The following is a 21,223-nucleotide window of genomic DNA, read 5'->3' as shown; positions in this document are numbered from 1 at the left end:
ATATAATTTTTTTATTTATTTATAATGTTTTTCGAAGAAGCTTAGGGACCACATTGAGATATGTACTCCCTTACTCTACTGATTTCATGGAAACATTATGAAATTTGAGATAGGGAATTAGTCATGCCACGAGTCTAATGTCTATTTGATCAGAAATAAAGAAATAAATAATAGAGATATTGTTTTAATATCTTAATGAAAAGAATGATTAATTTTACAAGTGGAGAGTAGAAGGAAGAAAAGTCAAATGAGGTGACGTGATAATTATTAGTTGATTAGCTTGATAAGAGTGGTAATTATTATACAAATAATATTATTAAATAGTTGTAAGCATTTTTACTCTTGATCTCTTGAAACTCATTGGTTTTTTTTTTAAAAAAACAAACCTTGTATGTTAATTCCTATATAGTACATTATGGTTATATATTGGTTGAGCTAGAAGTGAAAAAGTTGAACTTATGTTTTAGAAGCCAATGATAACTATAACAGGATTCATGTGTAGGTGGGTTTAATAGAAATAATGAAGATATTTATACATTATCCATCCTAGAATGAAGTTATTTTATAAGCAAAAAGCACCATTTTGTAGGTTTTGGCTCTGACTCAGCAATTGTACTAATCTTGTGTGAGTATATGGAAGTTTAAAATCAATACATTTGTAGCATGAGTGACATACATACATACATATATCAATGTTTGTGTTATTCGTTATAGAACAATGACAATGGAATGCTCTGTCGCTTTTAAGAGTTGCCTTAAAGATAACCTACTACCTCACCTCAATGTTGATAAGTCCACCAAGAAAGTAAAGCTGATAGGGAACAATGATGTATCAAATGATTTAGATGATGATGCTATGGACGCTGACTACTCTACTCCTTCTTCAAATAATCAAACTCATGTCTCAGCCATCATGATCATTGAGGTCAACCCTGAAACTTAGAGAATCACTAATGCAATGATGTTTAATGATAGTGAAGGTGTTCAACCATTAGCACAACTAGAAAGAATGCAGGTTGTCCAACCTATTGCTCATTTGACTGCACCATTGCCCTCTTTTAAGGATAAACTCCTGAGCTTTGACAGTAAACCTAAGGAAGAAGAAGATGACATCAAGTTATCTCAAAGCAATATGACTATTGGAGAAAGTGATGGTATCCTTACCATCAACTTTTTTGTGCATATTCACAAGGTTTTGAATAAGAAAATGGTCCTTGTTGCTATGATCAAGCTTCTAGGACGTAAAATAGGGTATTGACAACTAAGAACTCGGCTGCAAAATATCTAGAAACTCTTAAGGCAATTTCATTTAACAAATTTGGATGATGAATGCTTCATAGTGAAGTTTAAAGATGAGCTAGATTATCAAAAAGTTTTATTCAAGGGCCCCTAGCTTATCTTCAGACACTATGTAAATGTTCAACTATAAATGCCTACATTCAAGTTGTAATATCATGAGATTAGCCAAATCATTGGATGGGGTGCAATTGATTGGTCTTCCTACAAAATATTATCATAAAAGTATTATTCATTCTAACAAAAGTATATTTAGTAGTATTATTCATATTGATTATAACACTAAATCAAGAGATAGGAAGAAGTTCACTAGTTTGGCTGTTGTTCTTAAATCTTACGCAACTGCTTACCTCTCAAATTCAAGTGGATGGTGAAGTCATATATGTTGAATACAAAAGTCTACCAACAATCTTCAAGATGTGCAGACCATGGTAGCGCCACCGTAACCTCTCATTGATTCTCATACTAGATCCCACTATAGTTCATGGATGAATGCCTTAACTCTGTATCACCACAAGTATAAAAGGACAGTTAGAAAGGACAATAATGGGACGGGTAAAATGATGTCCTCACACTTCAGTGTAGGGCTACATAAAGGATTGGATGGCACTAGATTTCGGCCTAACTCAAAGTCTGGTTTTGTCTAGTAATAATTTGAAGATTAATAGGACTAAACTTGGTCTATAGGACTAAGAGATTGGTCCTGTTAGTCCAGTACTCACTTAACTTTTTTTTTTCTCTTTTTCCTCTATGAGAGGTAATAATCCATTTCAACCTAACAAACTTAATGAAAATAATAAAAACACTTATAATAATAATAATAATAAATTTATAATAATTTACAACAAGAAAAAAAATATTTTTATTATAGTCCAAATGATTTAAATATATAACATCAACAAAAATAACACTCAACAAACTTCAACAACACTATATTACAACAATAGTTACTCAATAAATCTTCATACAATCATCTCCTTAACGTCAATTACACTTGAAACATTTGTTAAAAATAAATTAATTATAATTATATTAAATAAATTAATAGAATTGAAGTGGACTAAGTGATCTAAATGACCAGTCTCCTGTTCAGTCCAACCCAAAAAAAATATTTGGTCTTTTTAGTCTTTTTGATTATAAAGGACTAGTGTTTATACGGATTGAATAGAACTAGACCATCTCGGGTCAAATTAGGTCAAACAAGATCGAAGGACTTTTGCACAGCCCTACTTCAATGTGCTTGACAATTTGGTTGAGGGAGGGAACTACCATCAAGAAGTGTACGGTTATGCCAGGCCAGACATAAATGGCAATGCATTAACTTACAAAAAGTTCAACAAGGAGACAAGTGGTTGTAAGAAAGTGGATATAGTGCAAAAACAAAAGGAGGTTACAAAGGTCACTATTGATCGAGAGTTTATCTTTAGCTCTAATGTCTACAAGGCTTTACAAATTAATGTGTCATTGGATAAAGATAAAAACAAAGCTGTAGTGATTCAAGATGATTGTGTTTTGGCTAAAAAGGGCCCAACATTCCAATAGACCTAAATATTTCTTTGACCTCCTAGGCCCATTTGAAAGCAACACCATAAGTCAACCCATAGCCTAAAGCTCCTGACCCAAAAGCAAAAGCACAGGGGTTTAAGCCCTCCATTGGGTACATCCACAATCTAAAGGATCAGCTTAATGAACATTTCTCAAGGCCATCTATTAGAGCACTGAAAGGGATTGCAAGAGGAATTCATGAAGGACTTGCTGAAGGTGTAAGAGATGATGACATAGTCATGTTGGTTGAAGGAGTGAATTTTCAATTTAGCCTCTAAGCAATAATCTCTTTTTTTTATTTATGTCAATTATAACTTGGAATTGTTAAGGGGTACTTGATAAGAGAATCTCCTCCATTACCAAGTCCTTTATTGTTAATTATAAAATTGATATTTTTGTTTTTTTATGGAACTATGAATTTTAAGGATGAAGGCAGCCCCTGTTATTAAAAATATTGGCCTCGTAAACTCCCATAGAGTTGAAGATTTAAGATTTTATAGAGGTATCTGGGTTCTCTAGAAGAACACTACTGACATTAAAATCATTATCAACCATCCTTGATTCATCCATATGGAAGTATTCTTATATGTAGAAAATAAGTTTTTAAAAACTAGATTACATATTGAACTGAAAAGATTAGCAGTTCACAGTTTGCATAGTTCAATAAGGTTGGACCAATGGTCAAACTGATGATGTAATAAATAAATTAAAAAAATAATATATGCATATAATAATCTAAATATAAGAAACAACTATGAAATTGCTGCTTAACTTAAAAAAACCAAATATTTTAAGTTTATTATAACTTAATAAGCCACATAATACAACATAACATTAAATGATTATAAAAATTGGTCATTTTCTAAAAAAACATTGATTTGATTCTTGCCTTGATCCTGATTTTTTATCCTACCACCGATCTAAAAGGGCCATTAGCCTGACTAGTTGATTTTTTCAACTTGACCGAGCCATTAGCCTGACTAGTTGATGATTCAACTGTCTGATTTTTTAATCATTGGTAGATAGCATAAACTTTTATGGGAAGATTCATCAAAAATTGCTCCAAATACAACCCACCCTTGGTTTATTTTTTGAGATTTTAATACAACATTATTCTCGAACGAATGTACAAGATACTCTAGTTATCATATGTTAGGCTGTAGTTCCTTTTAAGCTTTTATGCATCACAATAGACGGATTGACAATGGCTTCTCTAGCCTAAAATATACTTAAAGGGACCCTCATGGTCAGGCTTGACCAGGCAATTAGAACTAAGCATAGTTTAATACCTTTGCCACATGTTGGGTGGACTATCTCCTTAAAATCTATTCGAATCACATGCCAATTTGTACACATTTGGGCTTGCGTGATAACACAACTAACTCAGACAGGCCTTTCAAATTTTTTAACATTCTAGACACTTTATTTTAACTTTCATGAACTAGTCAAGCATTGTTGGAATCCTAATCAAACTATTCTTGAAGACATCAAAACTTCTGTATAGGAGGCTAGGGCTTAGAATGCAAACATTTACTACAATATTAAGAAGAGGAAGGTGAGGCTCCCTTTCTGGAATTTTTAGCGTGCAAAATAAATTTAAAGTTTTTCCTCTTTTCAATTTCTTGATTGATTTAGATCAACAATTATAACAGGAGTTTTAGGATATTTATTTTCAAGAAGAACTCTTATAGCTACAGAAATTGTCTTCAAATTGGATTTTCTTGGTGTAAGATCTGACTTATCTACTTACAAATTACTGCCAAAACCAAGGAAATCAAGGATTTAACCCCAAAATGATTACCATATTTGTCAAATTACACAAATGGGGATCTCAAGTTTTCACAATTTAAAAATATTCCTATGAACTTTCAACATTCACAAATCAGAGTTTAAAACATGTGTGAAAGCATGAGAAACAAAGAAAAGATCAAAACATTTGCATATGAACACCAAATCGTTGAATTATGTGTAAAACAGCACATGCATCGTGGCTTACTGTAGGTGCGCCATGGCACATTTGCATCTGTGCCATGCACCGTAGTGCAGTGCATGAATTTTAACAGCAAATTCTACTATCATATGATAACACTTAGGACAAACTTCAAACATGTCTTATTTCTCTATTCGATCTCCAATTGAGGTTATTTTAGTGTCTACATAAAGCTTTCTCCTAACTCTAATTAAAAGCCAAGTTTCACAATCAAACTATTCTTCTATCAAATGTTGGTCATCCTTTACAAAATTTATTCCTTTTTCACATTAAGTCACATCTAGGGTGAGTAAACTACAACAAATATGCTAAAAACCTACACCAACATTTTCCCATACTTAATGGACCGTTTTAGGACTTGTGCAATACATCACATCTAATCTAATACACAAATATCATAAATTCAACACTCAACCTCTCAATTTCACAAAAACAAGAAGGGGAGATAACTTTGCATGAAATTATTAATAGTCATCTGATGATAACTGAATACACTTTATCCTACTTAAACTAATATCTCGCCTCTATATAAGCTTTATAATCACATACCACTAGCTTAGAGTACAAAATACACAAGATATTCTCAACGGTAGTGCAAGTAGTCGACAAAAATGAGTTGTTTGATGTCCTAATTGGCAAATAACTTCAAAATATGCATAAATGCATTTATGAGACCTACAAGTAAGAATTTACTCAAAATCCTATATCTCTAGTCACTTTTCCCTATCCTGATCTGATGAGCTAAGCCCTGAAATATTAAAGAATAACGAGTAAGTATAATAATTTAGTAACCAAGGTAAACCTAATCTATACAGTTGCATATCAATTAATTATGAATGTAAATATTAATAAACAATCATTATATGCATATATATCAAATATAACCTTGGCCATAAAAATAAAAACCATGTGACTGGGTGTATAAAGCATATAATAAGAAATATCTCAATTATGCATATCATGAGATCACAATAATAACAACCATGTAATCGAAACTATAAATGTATGATCAATGCTAACTTTATATCATCCTGTTACCTTCAACATAAAACTAGTAACTATTCAGTGGTTATGTCCGTAACTCAAACTAACTTAGCATTTTACTTATGAGAAGCTATCGAGCCAGAGTTAACTCACTCACTTGTGTACCACATTTCCCCTAATATTGATAACCATTGGGTATTGTGCCCTAACCTAGTTTCTTTATGAACTAGTAAAGACTAATTAGGTTTTAATCCCTAAAGAACAAGTAGGACAATTTCTAATCAACTATGGGACAATTGCTACCTTTCGATTTCAACTGTTAGTGTTAGGGCAAGCTTCCGATTTCAATGGTAGGCTACCATTACCACGTGAATTTACTAATCTATTCCTCTTCCTAGGCGAAACTCCTACCAATGATCATGCTATGCAAATAATAAGAAGTTGCATGCCATTCAACACATATTAATCACATCATAACATGTTCACATAATTCTTTTTCTCCACTATACTCTACATACCAATATCACATAATAACATACTTTCAATCATTCTCATTAATCACACATGTATAAATATACATATTTCTTTCAATAACTCAATATAAGTTCAAACAGTGCCAAATTTGCATAAATGGGTATTCAAAACACCAAACAAGTTTCACATCATTAAATTCAATAAATAAATAAATAATTAATAACTATACAAATTAGATTATCCTCCAGTTATCTCAAATTTTTAAAAGGTCAAATGTTTACCCTTCAAAACATACATTTCCAAAACTTTTTCTTAAGGTTGAATGATGCCAATTTAGTCAATCTACAATTATATCACAAGGATAACATCATAACCCTATATTTGAGCAATTTTCAACATTATAACTCCCTATTCTCCCTTTTGTCAAAATCATAAACCTACTCTCATTCATATTCATTGGGTTTACTAAATTTCGATACCCACATTGTCATTAACGAGTCAACTATTATCATTAATAGCCATTAAACACTCCTAACAACCCTTATAAATATAAATTTTTGGATATTAATAGTCCTTAACAACTAACGGTTCACAAAATCATTACTGTGAGGTTTATATACTCTTATCAACTCCCATTATATTTATTTTAGCTAATACATTTAGACTCATAGCTCATATGAACCGAAAAACACTCTCCTAACTCAAGCACTAACTTTAGCCTTCATGAAAATGAAAGGAAAGGGGAGAGGGAAGCATAATACACTTACCTTGGCATTAAGAAGCTCTAAAATATCCCTAATGATCTCTAAATTCGTGCCTTAACAAAGGTAGTGGCGTGCTCTCATTTTCCCTTTCTCCTCTCTTCTGATTGTTTTAACAGAGCAACACTAGTTTAAGCAGAAATTTGGCCATGCATTATGGCGCATATAGCCCACACCACGACACATGACACAGAGAGGCCCATCCTTCATTGGTTTCCTTTATACGTTGCGCCTGACGTCCCTTACGCTACGGCATATGACACAGAGGACCCTACTTCAGTTCTTTCTTAACTTTTGATACTTAGATGGCCCGACTTCACTTCAAACCTGTATTTAGGGTTGAAATTATAATTAAACACACTAATTAAACCTCTCCATCCATACACCACATTAATAAATTTAATTACCCTCATTAAGCTTAGTTATTTAGGTTTAAATTTCTAGGATGTTACACTTAGATGACTGCAATAGTTCTTTCTATCACACTTAAGCAATTATCTAACATTGACAGAATCACATTTCTCATTTGCACATGGATCAAAGGGAATGTATCTCCCAATACAAAGAACTCTTGACGATAGCAATCAATTTCTTCCAAAATCTTCACTATCTAAATAAGGTAACTTTTACCTTTTTGGTTATCTCAGGTGCTTTTCCTATTCTTGAACCTTTTCTTGCTTAGTTTGGGTAGAATGGTTACTATAGAGGAAGTTAAACACACCATCTTTGAAATGAAACCACTTATATCACTTGGAATTGATAGCCTACATGCTTTATTTTTCCAAAACAAGTTAGACACTATAAGAGGGTAGCCTATTCAACCTTGTCAAGGATTCATGGTCAGGTGATAGTCTTGAACTAGCCTTAAACTATACTCTTATTGCTCTAATTCTTAAAGTTAGCAAACCTTAACACATTAGAGAATTTCACCCAATCAACTTTTGCTCTGTTGTGTATAAAGTGATTACTAACTTGATTGTCAATCACTTAAAACCTATTATGCTTGAAGTCATAGAATCATATCATATTAGTTTCATCCAAGGAAGAGCATAATTGATAACATTCTTATAACTTAAGAAGTAATGCACTCAATGCGGAAGAGGAAACCAAAAATAGGCTAGATGGTTATTAAGGTTGACCTTTAAAAATCTTTTAATAAGCTTTGATTGGACTTTATTAAGGATATTCTGCACGAAGTCATGATACCCAATCACTTGACCAATCTTATCATGAATTGTATAACCACCTCTATCTTGTAGATTTTATGGAATGGTAACCCTTTCTCTGCTTTCTCCCCATATGAGGCAATATACAAGGTGATTCACTCTTACCATACATCTTTGTCTTGTGCATGGAACACCTTTCCCATGCCATCTTAGCTTAGGTTTAATAGAAAAATCAGTAAATAATAAGGATAGGATGTAGGGGTATTCTTCTTTCTCATTTATTCTTAGTCTAATGATTTGGCACTTTTCAGTAAGGTATCTGACTCCCAAGTTAAAGTGATTAAACGTGTGTTACATAAATTCTATCTCTCATCTGGTCAATCTATGACTCAAGCATAAACTCAATTTTACTTCTCCATTATTGTAATCTATCAACCTTTAAGGAGATATGCCAAAAACTGGGGTTCAAGTGCACTAATTCCTTTAGTTGCCATTTAGAGGTGCTGCTACTTCCTGGTCGAGTGAAAAGCACAACCTATATCCATATTGTTGAAAGGCTTCATCAAAAATTAGTGGGATGGAAAGCAAAGTCTCTCTCTTTAGCAAGTCACATTACTTCAGTGAAATCTGTCTTAGCCTCCATCCCTTTGTATACATTGTAAAGTACTGCCCTTCCAGCTACTTTTTCAAAAATAACTAAAAAGATCATTCAAAAATTCATATAGGGTTATAATGAGGAGCATCGTAAAATTAGTTTAGTTAATTGGAAGGAGTTTTGATAGCCTCTTATTCATAGATGTGGTTTAATTAGTATGAAAGCTCAAAATAAAGCTTTCCTCTCCAAATTGATATTCAAGATTTTCACAAAACCTAACTTACAATGGGTATGTATGCTCAAAGTAAAGTATCAGCTCTAAATCATACCCAATTAAGATGTCACTAGAAGCCATTGCTGTTATTTTTGGAGGAATATCTCAAAATTTTGGCAAGATGTTGTTATGCACATTAAATGGAATTCAAGGAATAAAAGCGGTATAAAATTTTGGTCTAATTTCTAAGGAGGAGATTTAGGATTTCTGTGCTTACTATCTTGTATGAAAATCAGCAAGTTAGACTCACTTAAACTAATATCAAATTTTCTTGTTGATCACGGGCAGTAAAGGTAGAACTTATTTGAACACTTGCTATCTCAGCATATCCTTCAACAAATTGCTTGTGCCTTAGTAAGCTTATTTGACTAGTAATGGTGCTTTCATTGTTAAATCAACTTACGTTGCTATATAAGGTTCTGATTGGAATTCAGCCTATAAACTCTGGTCCAAGAGTTAGAAGCTGCTAATAGCTCAAAGAGTCTAAAATTTTATATGGTTAATGATTAAAGGCAAACTTTTCACTAGCTTTGAATGACACATGAGATGTATGACAGATGATCCCACTTGCCCTCTTTAATGCATACATGTAGAAACTATTAGCCATGCTTTAAAAGGCTGCCCTTTTGCAAACTCCATTTAGAAGAAAGTTTTACCATCAAATTTACTACACGACTTCTTTGGTTGAGAGTTGACTTCATGGTTCACTGCCCAGCTTCTTAACCCTTAGTTGGATATTTCTTGAAAGATTGGCATTAGCATCACTCGTTGAAAATTCTAGGATATTTGTAACCGTTGAATTTTCACTAATGAAACTTATGCTATAAATGGTGTTCTTTCTCAGGCTAGAGTTATTGTTAACCATACTCGTAGATGTTTTTTTAATCTTACATCTCTTATGTAAAGCTTTATTTGTTTCTATCGCTCTATTTAGTTTAATGAAATTGCCCTTTTTACTCAAAAAATCAATACATTTGTATAAACTCTAATGAGAGAATGATAAAAAAATCTTAAAAGGATCAATTAATTTAATTTAGATTCCAAATATCAAACGTCAAGAATTTGCAAGTTCAATTTTCAATTTTACAATTTCATTATGATGAATTTGTAACTTGTGTCTCAAAATTTTAACAGAAAAAATAAATGTATTTATTTTTCAATTATGATAAATTTTAAAAAATAAATTATAAATTCATTACATTAAAATTGTAAAATTAAAAGTGAAACTTGTAAATTTATAAAATTTAACATTTAAAACTTGGTTGAATTAATTTATTCTTTTAAAAGCTTTTTGTCCTTCTCTCTAAACTCCATTTGTCTTGTGTTTTTTTATTTGTAAGATTTGCGTTGACCTCCAAGACCGCGGGCCATAAGGAAATTGCATTTTTGGTACGAGGGCATAACAAAGTTTAAATTCAAATATTGGGAAGTGGCATGCCATTTCTCTAATCAATGAGAAGAAATTCGAAGAAAAAAAAGGACGTGACGGCAAGGATAATCGTACATGGAAGGGTCTAGATGATGGTGCAGTGAAAGCATCATTTGTGAGATGTGCCCTTTCCTACCAATCAAGTTTCTATAATCCCACCGTGCAACCATGGAGGAAAATATAGAGGGAAGAATCGAGAGAAGAAAAAAATTCTAAAAAATAATAAATTTTTCATGAGCTCTATCTCTTCATAATTTGTCTCCCTCATTTTTCTTCTCATTCAAATTGAAAACTGGATAAATTGGTTGATTGATTCGCTAAATTGTTAATCTAGAAGAACCTTGTAATGTTTTGTTTATAGTTAATTTGACCATAATTAACATACAATTCTAATTATAAATTTTTGAAGCAGTATTTTAACAGATTGTTAATCGATGTAGTTCAGTTCTATGATCATAAGTGTTCTTATCTAGTCACCCACTCACCCTCCACCTCCCGGTCTTGTTTCTTCAGCTTCTTCTTCTTCTTCTTCTACACCTTTCTCAGAAGCTACTTGCTCTGCACCACACCACATGATGCTGGCAACCAGAAACCCAACTTCGAAATCGAATTATTCAATCAAATTTCATATTCCAATTATGAGTTGTGCTCAAAAGAGTGGTCCCACAAGCAAGACAGGGTTCGGAATTCAAACCCATATTTCATTCCGCTTCAAACCCCTCAACCTTATCCCCAAGCTTTTCACGTGCGACCGACACCTGGCTGGCCCTCCCTAATTCTTCGTCACGCTACCTCCCTCCCCCTGCCTTCACCACGCGCCTCATCGCCCTATCCTCACCACGCGTCCTTCTCGTACCAACATTTCTCAAAGATGCAATCTCTGGGACCGCAAGCCCGCAATCAAAATCACCGACGGTGAAATCCTTTTTTAACAAAACAAAAATAAAAAACACAAATTTTCGGAGCGGGTTATGTTATCTTTTCAGGCCCCGGAAGTGGGAAGAAAGAAAGAAAGAACGGGAGACATATCACATAACTTTACACAGAAAAAGGAGAGAGAAACAAAGCAGGGTCCAAAAAGGCCACCAAATCCGTATCTATTACCAGTTTTATCACCGCCTCAACAACGGTTTGTATTCTCACCGTTACTCACTCTCTCTCTCCCCCACCAGCCGCCAATCTCTCTCAAGCTTTCTCCTTTCTTTTCTTCCTTCTTTTTCAGATAAACGCACCGTGTTGCAGCTCTAATGGCCGACGATTCGCCTACCGCTGCAAAAGATGAGGTCCTCTCTGTTGAGCTTCCAGCTCCTCCGGCCTGGAAGAAACTGGTCTCTTCCTCTCCTTCCTTTGTTTTTAAATTTCTTGTGTTTGCTTGGTTTAGTTCTGTTCTTGGTTCTCTCTAGTAAATGATAAAGTTCTTTGCTTTAGCTGTTATACTTAGTGATTCATTTTGGGTCTCTGCTAGGATTTGGCTGTTTCTCATGAGAATTACTATCGCACTATCATGTTTTAGATTTTTAGGTGCAACTTTTTTTTTTTTTTAAATTAACAAACAAACAGGCAAGAGAAAGAAACCGGAAATAATAGCTAACTAACTTTCTAGGCAAATGGAATTTGTTACTTCTTATAGAGACTTCCTCTTTATCCATGCCTCTTAGCACCTAACCATAACCCTAGAATAGAAGGAAACAAAAGAATGGATAGTACACGACTTTCCGGGGAAATATTAGAATATTGAGGAACAAGCGTGACCTGGTAAGCTGAGATTGGGTTTAAGAAGCTTGGTTGTTTCCTTCTTCGCTTGGTTCTATATGATTTTGGCATTTCTTTCGCAGTGCTTGGTTTTTGAGCTGCTTTGGTTTTTTTTTTTTTTATGATTTTTTGTCACGAATTGTGTCTTAAATGGACCGTCTTTCTGGTTGATTGAATCGTGGTGAGAGACCAAGAGACTGCGGAGGGAAAAATTACTGTACAGCTCTTCCACACTGAAACTATGTCGAGAAGATGATATCTTAGTATCCAAAGTATTGTATATCTTAAAGGCTAAATTTTTTGTTACATTTTAAAAGATTTTTCATCCAATTTAACCGAAGTGAAAATGCGATATGATATTTTGGAAAATCTAGTTGTAGGTTTCCTAAATCAGGATAATGATTTTGATCTTTAGAGATGATTATACTTTTTGGCGACCTGTGTTAGCGTATTGGTCCTTGGATGTAATTTTTCAATTTTTTTTCTTGAAATTATAATTTGAAAATTTAGAACTTTTTTAAAATATTATTTTTTAAAAGATTAATTTATATTATAAAATTACAAGTAAAGACCTCATGTTAAAGTTATTGGTCTATTCCTTGTCATATTGTCAGTATTTCAAGGTCTATTAATATAACATGTAATTTTAAGGAGTAAATTTCCTGACTTAATCTCTTAGTTGCACCCTGTGGCTAAGCCTATTCTTGCTATGGATTGTGGATTTGAATTTCCTCAAGCTTCATGTATTAATTTTTTGTTATAGTAAATTTGGTCTTTAAATTACTAGTGAATGATTTGTTAGTTGCGACCAACTGTCTAAACGCGCTCTTCTGTAGTAAGTAGTAACCTTAGGTTATGCGAAAGTTGTGCGAAGGAAAATTATTGCTGTCATCTTCTTCATCTTTTTAGTTTTTTTTTCTTTTTTAAAATTATCCATGATGTTCAAATTTCAAATTTTATGCATGTCTTCCCTAAAGCTGTTTCCTTTTTGTTTGTGCTTGGAAGGGAATTTTTTAATGGTCTGGGATTGTGTTTAGCAAATTTGTCACGACTTGGGGGAGTGAGCAGGATTTGAATGTGGCTTACTTTTTTAAATATAGTTAATGTTACTTGGCACGTATTGTCTCCTTTCTTGTCCTTTCTGTCCCCTGTAAAATGTGAGGCTTATGAAATTGTGTGATTTTCCAGGAAACAAACCATCATTTACAAAAGATTAACTTTGGCTGAAGTTGAATATAAACAGGCAGTCACAGTGTGTTTTATTCAAATTCATGGTTCTGTTAAAAAACATCATGAGGGGCTGGCTTTTTTTCATAATTTCTTGTGCAAGTATTTGTTTTTCCCCTCCATTTCTCAGACACACACATGCATGTTCCTGAAAACTGTCAGTAACAACAATATACTGTAATGGATGAAAGTGAAAAACTAATTGGTTTGGTTTTATGCTAAATGGAAATTATTTGTATGACATGCTACTAGTTCCATTTTGCAGTTTTTCCCAAAGAAATTGGGAACACCGAGGAAAAGTGAGATTGTGTTCATAGCTCCTACTGGGGAGGAGATCAGTGGAAGGAAACAACTGGAGCAGTACCTAAAGGCACATCCTGGCAATCCTGCTGTATCTGAGTTTGACTGGGGAACTGGTGAGACCCCTCGGCGATCAGCCAGGATCAGCGAGAGGGCGAAATCAACTCCTCCAGCAGATGCTGAGCCTCAAAAGAAGCGAGCTCGAAAATCATCTGGTTCAAAGAAAGATCCGAAGGAAACAGAACCTGCTTCAGAAGGAGGAGGCAAGGGAAAGTCTGCTGCTAAAGAAGAAGAACCCAAGGCTGCAGAGGATGATGCTCATAAGGAGGGAGAAACAGGAGAGAGAAAAAAGGGGTTTGAGAACTGGAATGAAACACAGCAAACTGAACAAACAACTGATACTCATAATGATAATAAGCTGCAGGGTGATGCAGAGGAAAACACTAAAAGTCAAGAGAAAGCTGAAGAAGTTGCAGCAGAGGAAAAAACTGGTGTAAAAACTTTGAACGCTGAACCACAGAAAGAAAACGGCGTCACTGTACAGGTGAACGGGGAAGCTGATGTCAAGAAGACGATAACTCAAACGGAGGAGATGGGGATGAAGATTGATGAAGAGAGAGTTGAGAATGGGAGAGTTAATGCAGATGTGCGCAGTGAAGCCGCTCAACATTCATCAGCCCACCCTGTGGCATGCTGAAATGCACTGTACTGTACTGTACTAATGTGTAGTAGTACCCTTTGACTCTTGTAATGTTATTCCAGCTATCTTGTTGAGACATCCTGGATGACTGTGGTCTCTTATTTTTTGTTCATTTGGGTTTACCTAGGAGGGAATCATTTGAAACGTGACCTGTACCTTCTGTTAGTTTAGGCTCTAGATCTTCCATAGTGCTGCCGCTCTTTAGATTTCTGACTGTAAAACTTCAATGTTAGTCATCTAATTCGCACTTGCGTAGTGGGAAAAGTGGTGGTTGAGGTTCTGATCTCTCGCTCTCGTACGTGTTGTGATGTTTTGATTGATTGGGATGGTAAGCTTGTTTAATCTAAATCTCAAACTGTGTCAAGAAGAAAGAAGCTTCCTTCCGGGAAGAGCTTGAGTTTTACAGAGGTACATGAATTTGCTAGTTCACTTCTCTTTAGGCACCATGATTACTAGCTAAGTAGAAACTCGAGGTACCAGGACGGTGTATTGCCTGGGACGTGAAAGTTGATTACATTTTTTGGGGAAGTCAGAAGAACTCGCATAATACGATGGAAATGATATACTATTGATGACGCCTTGGATTAAAGCCCGACAACACAGCAGCCTATTCGTTGGATTTCTTCCATGTTTTTCTTTTTTTTTTTTTCCGTGTTGGGTCTAAACTGAGACATAAAGATGGGTTTTCAAATTGTTAGGCCATGAAAAGCGTGGACTGTCTGTTGAAGTTGAAGAATTACTTGCATGTTAGTTCGCTCTTGACCTGGATAAGTGCATTCATTGGCTGGTCTGGTTGGTAAAAATTTAACCTATAAGGAGTAAAGTTGTGGATTCAAATTCATGTTTGATGTGATAACTTTATCAGTAGGTGATTTGTAAGCATTTCTATGAGCTACCTTTAAGTTTGTTAATGTGTCACCTAAACTTGTGTGTGTGTGTAAAGAAAAGCGCATTTGACATTTCCCGCAAACAGATAATAATCTTTCTTAAAAAAAAAAAAAAAAACTCATTCCACTTGCTTATGGTTGTCGGTTAAAAAGAAATTAAAAGAGATTATTCCCGCAAACTTTTGAAATTGTTTATAAAGTAAAATATAAGAATTTAAAATATTTGAATCTTAATACATGGCATCTTTTTCTTACACAAAGAGGGAACTATTTGACTTGCGTAATGCAATTCACATTCTATTAAAATGTTCAGTGAATGCTTGGTTTCCTCTTCAAAAGTCCATTGGTAAGAATCAACAATTTAGTTTTTTTACTTTATTTTTTGGCTTTAGTTTATATCAAACCTGGGGAAAGAGATTCCTGGGTTTTTTTTTTTTTTAAGAATGGAGGGTTGAAAATGGGAGCAAAGTAGGACAACAAAAGTATATGCGCTTGCAATTGGACATTATAAGAATAAAGGTGGCCGGCACAGGGCTATCTCTTGTATATTGGTGGAGGGGGTTGTATGTACCCATCACTATTCACCACTTATCTTATAGGTACCCTCACTGTTACTTCTACAATCCATTAATTTTGCTTGAGAACTATTAGGATCTTCCCCACCTTACATTGCCATATACTACCTCTGTTATTATAAGCGGCTTGTAGAAGATTTCTAGCCTTTAATGTAAACTATATAGAAAGTTATTAATTGATATTTTTTAATCTTACTCCTGTAGAAAATTACTAAAAGGATAATTTAATTCTACTTCAATATTTCTGTATGATTCTTCGAATGCTGTGTTTCTCTCTCTTTTGCTCTAAAACTTTGTTTCTCATGAGAGAGAATGTAGCATATTCATAAAAAAATATTTTTATTTTTTAAAATTCATATTCTTTAACAGGGTTGAAAGACATATTTATTAAATTGACCACCGTTTCTTAATTTCAATCTGGCGGTTAAAAGTAACTTATAATAAAATAAAGGGGAGTATATCTCCAGTTCTTAATACAAGGCAAACTCAATCAACTTTGTTGATAGTTATGTGATTTATGTCCTTAAAATTGTTAAAAAAAAATAAATTTTTTTAATTTTTTCCTTTTTGGCAATTAATAACATAATAAATTGTTGTCTAAGAATTCGAACAATAATAAATAAACAAGAGATAAAATTGGAATAAAATATTAAGGGAGAATCACATCCAAAAACCACTCAAAAAAATTATTCATAGACAAGAACCAACAAGTCTAATTCTAAAAAAATAAGTCATATTCCTATTTTAACAATAATCCAATTTATATTGGTCATTATTTATAAATAATTTTTTGAGTGGTCCTTGAATGTAATTCTTTCATATATTAATTGCTCTAACTTTATCTTACATTAAGACCAAACAAAGCTTTTAAAGTTTGTCTAATATTAACGATAGGAGAGGGTGTGTAGGACCTTGGTGGGTATTGTATATGTGTTATGTTCATGTGAAGCTTATCACTAGTTATGGGTAATTTTTTATATGCATGTAACCCTTCAATTATTTCTCTTAAATAATATCTTAAATAATATCTTTGTTAGATTTGTCGATTATGTGGCTTGTTACATGAATTTGGTCAACTTTACTTGTTTTTATAAGAAATTTGAACTATTGTATTTTGTATTTTAAAACGTTATCACTAGGCTTTTTTCCCTATTAAAAACAGTTTTGTTTTGGAACTCATCAAAGATAGAGACCTAATGGTTTAAAAAATGTTCTCAAAGATTATTATATTCTACTATGATCCATATAAGTGACACATGCTCGCATGATATCTCTCAATATAATCTTACTTTAACAATCTTCTAATCTTTTCATAAATAACAAATATTCAATTATACCTTTCTTGCAAATTAAATACTATGAATTGCTTTCATAAAATTAGAAAACAGTCGTATCTTTCTATAACTTTAAACCCAACATAGAGATTAATCCTTTACGGAATACTCATCAACTCACAAAAATAGCATTGGGATAATAACCCTTTGAATTTCTTCATGAAACCACATCTCCAATTTCTATTATCATCTTGAACAAGCCCTCCACAGGAAATCGTCTAGTGTAAATTAAACCATTGGGAGATGTGCGGAATCAATCTTTATGTGCAAATTAAATTACATTATAATCTCTTTGTTAAAAAATACAAAACATTTTTTTATATTACGTGTTAAAAATATAAGGTATTTTTAATTTTTTAATATATAATTAAAGAATTTTTTTTCAAAATTACCATCATTAATAAATAAAATATTCAACCTTTCAATTTTAAGTAAGACACCCTATTGCACAAATATGAAAATGCGTTTACCAGTTTAAAAACAATTAAATAACTAATTGAGGAATGTAACTCCATTAAAAATCTCTTGTGTCGATTTCTTAAAAAAAGAAAATTGTAGCACCATATTAGGTATTTACACAAACACAGAAACAAGTAACAAGTTTTAATAGTTGACGAAAAAGACAAAGTGATGAATGGACAATCAACTAATTGAACTATAGGCATTAAAAGAGAATATTGATTGACACCTCCAAGTCATGGCTAGCTAACGATATTTCAACTTTTCAATGGACTAGCATAGGTATAATAATATTAATTCTCGATTCTTGGTGACAAAAATCACGAAGCCCCGTTACCATAAGTAACTGTGCTGTCTTCTCAAATAATTGACAGTGTGGAATTAAAAGACATTAATGTGGGATATGTGTAATGTGGTAGGATTGATCAATCAATCCATGGATGCTTCAATTCGTAGTGGAGGGATATTCCTTTATCATTATATATGCATGGCAGGCTACCTACCAACACAATTTTATAGGAATACGATTCCATTTTCCTCCTCTATGCGAATTCTCATTCCCTAGCTTAGCCATGAAGTGATAGCTATATACGGCACTACATCTGAGCTCTTAGGGACTCTTAAAGGACTCAAACTCTGTTCAAAAGGAACACATTCTCATGTAATATTAATGTTCATTGTAACTCGATAGAAGCTGTTCAGCTCATGCAAAACAAATATAACTAGAACCATCCTCACATGAGTACTATCGGCGGAACGATTAAAAGTCTGCTCATGCATGATTGACAGGTTTCCATAGACAACATTTTTAAAGAAGTGAATCATTATGTTGACTAGCTTGCAAGCGCGGCCTCATGTAGCACATGATAGTTTTGATGTTAGGGTTTTCAATGTTCTCCCTTTTATAATGTGAAAATTTAGGTCAATCTATCTAGATGATCTAATAAACTGTTAAACTAGTATCTTGATTTAAATCATAAAATTCTTTATTTATGATCGATTTGATTGCGCTTCGAGTGCAGCTTTAATCATTAACTCTTCAATTAATGCCTTGACTAATTTAATGACCGATTTAGTTTTTAGCACCTTGCTCCTCTTGACTCTCGAGATGTAGAAACTTTTTTGTTTAGACTTCTCATGACTTGTTTGTAATTGCATAGTCTTAATTGTACTAGCTACACGGAGAGGTAAAATTGGAGAGATTCTTGCATAGATCAAACTTTGTGCACCATGTCATTTCTATAGTATCAAATGAAAGCATGCCATGTAAGATGACTACAATATAAATTGGTTCTATATCATTGATGATGGTAGGGAGAGAAAAGAAAAGAAATTAAAAAGACACTATATTCTAAAAATAAAGTCATTAAAAATAATAACACATGCAATTTTATTATATAGAATGAGGATAACATGGTGCAACAAGTTTCATGTGAGAATTTGTCAGTAAAATTGTTAAAAGTGAATGTATACTAGATGTCACTACAAAAAAATTAATTTTTAGCAGCGACGTTTGTCGCCACTAAATGTTAAAAAGTTGTTGCTGAAAGTTTTCAGTAGCGATAAAAAATCACCACAATGTTATTGCAAGTGCTCTTGTTGCTGATTTAATTTGCGATGACAATAAAAGTCACCATTGAAAGTTGAGAATTGATGGCGACAAATGTCACCGTAGAAAAGAAAATTTTTCACTATCGAAAGATAGTAGCCACTAAAAGTTAAAAATCGACAGCGACATTTTGTCGACGCAAAAACCACACATTAACAGCAACTATTTTGTTGCCGCTAAATGTTAAGTATCAGTGGTGACATTTGTCGCCGCGAAAACTACCAATCAGTGGTGATTTTTTTGTTGCCACTAAAAAATAATGTTGGTTTACTTGTACACATGGTGCCACATCACCGTCCACATGGCATCCCACCTCATACCACATGGCACCATGTCACCCTCCACATAGTGCCCCACCTCGCACCATATGGCGCCATGTCACCCTCCACATGTCGCCCCACATCATGCCATGTAGCTTTATGTCACCCTCCACATGTCACTCCCACCACACACCACGTATCATCATGTCATCAATTTATATTTCTATCTTGAAAGTTATCTCCTTCAAGGTTTGAATCCATAATCTCCTTTTTTTTGTGTCCAACCATTTTACTATTGAGTTAGAATAAACCTGTAGTATATTATTGCATAATTAAATATATATATATATATAATTAAACTATACAAACACACACACATATATATTAAATATTAAATATTATAAAATATCATTACTATCCTTAAATGCTTCAATTCAATTCTTTTAATTTATAAAATTGAAAATTATATTATTTATTTTGTTTAAAGTAAACTATAAATATAAATGATATAATATCATTTGTATTATTTATTTTAATTTTCTTACTTCTTGAGGTTGTTATATCATATATTTTAATATTCATATTTATAATTATAATATAAAAAATATCTAAGAATAAATAGTAAAAATATTGATGATTATACATTAGTTTATAATTATTTATATTTTTAAACTAGCATCTAGCTTTAAAGTTATTAGTGTTAAATGTAAAATTTGAATTGAAAAATTAGATTAGATGAAATATCATTCTATGAATGAATAAATTTAAGTATCACATATCTAATTATTATAAACAAGTAGTGTTATTAACTTCAACATTGATCCGATGGCTTATGCTTTCTCTCTCTTCTCTTCTATCTTGAATATTTAAGATTTTTCACTTATTAGTTATAATTTTAAATTTAATTTTTTAGTTATTAATTAGTCAAAAAATATATATTAAAAATTTCATACTTATTTTAGTCATTAAACATCTTAACTGGCTTTTGAATTAAATTATTCAAATAAATTTCAGTTTATCTAACTGACGTCTAAAAAAAATATCTAAACATAAATCATATTACATTTTTTGACTTTTCTTCCAACCATAGTTTGCTAATCTCAATTAAATCTTAACCTCGGCTGTAAATTTTTTAATCCTTAATTGTAAATTTTTTAATCCAAACACACACATAAAATAATATGGTTTACCTTAATTCTTTACTCTAGATCATTAGCATTAAATAATACCTTAATGTTATTTTAAAGTTATAATTTAATCATAGAATATATTAAATGAAAACTCATTACGTTATTTTATATATTCATTATAAAATTACAATAATACAACAAAATTAATATTTTAAAATTTTAAATATTAGATAAATAAAAATAAAAAATTATAATAATAATACAAAATCAAACTTTCAGCAACGACTTTACTTTCAATAGCGACATTCAAAGTCACCTCTCAAAGTCTCATTTTCAGCAGCGACACTGAAAAGTCATTGTTGATTCTCAACTTTTAACAGCGACATATATGTCACCGCTAAAACTTATAACATAAGTTTTTTAAAAAATTATAACATATTTTAAAATATGTTGACAATTAGTAGTGACTCTAAAAG

General features: G+C 32.6%; 1 protein-coding gene across 2 annotated transcripts; it reads left to right on the top strand.

Annotated features, from left to right (window-relative positions):
• Positions 1-11,484: 11,484 nt before the first annotated feature.
• LOC129288728 (methyl-CpG-binding domain-containing protein 11-like) lies at positions 11,485-14,778 on the top strand. Of its 2 annotated transcripts, XM_054925458.1 has the most exons (3): positions 11,485-11,643; positions 11,737-11,842; positions 13,759-14,778. In XM_054925458.1, the coding sequence occupies exons 2-3, from the start codon at positions 11,762-11,764 to the stop codon at positions 14,488-14,490; spliced, it is 813 nt and encodes a 270-aa protein (XP_054781433.1). In that variant the 5' UTR covers positions 11,485-11,643; positions 11,737-11,761; the 3' UTR covers positions 14,491-14,778. The 2 variants fall into 2 exon arrangements, with proteins under 2 accessions (XP_054781433.1, XP_054781432.1); XM_054925457.1 differs by lacking the exon at positions 11,485-11,643 and having other exon boundaries at positions 11,650-11,842.
• Positions 14,779-21,223: the final 6,445 nt, after the last annotated feature.

This window comes from Prosopis cineraria, unplaced genomic scaffold (assembly GCF_029017545.1).
Source record: "Prosopis cineraria cultivar Desert tree isolate PC_DT_omini unplaced genomic scaffold, ASM2901754v1 PC12, whole genome shotgun sequence".
NCBI classification, from domain to species: domain Eukaryota; kingdom Viridiplantae; phylum Streptophyta; class Magnoliopsida; order Fabales; family Fabaceae; genus Prosopis; species Prosopis cineraria.
The sequence above is the reverse complement of the archived record's forward strand: the minus strand, read 5'-3'. Positions and strand labels throughout refer to the sequence as shown.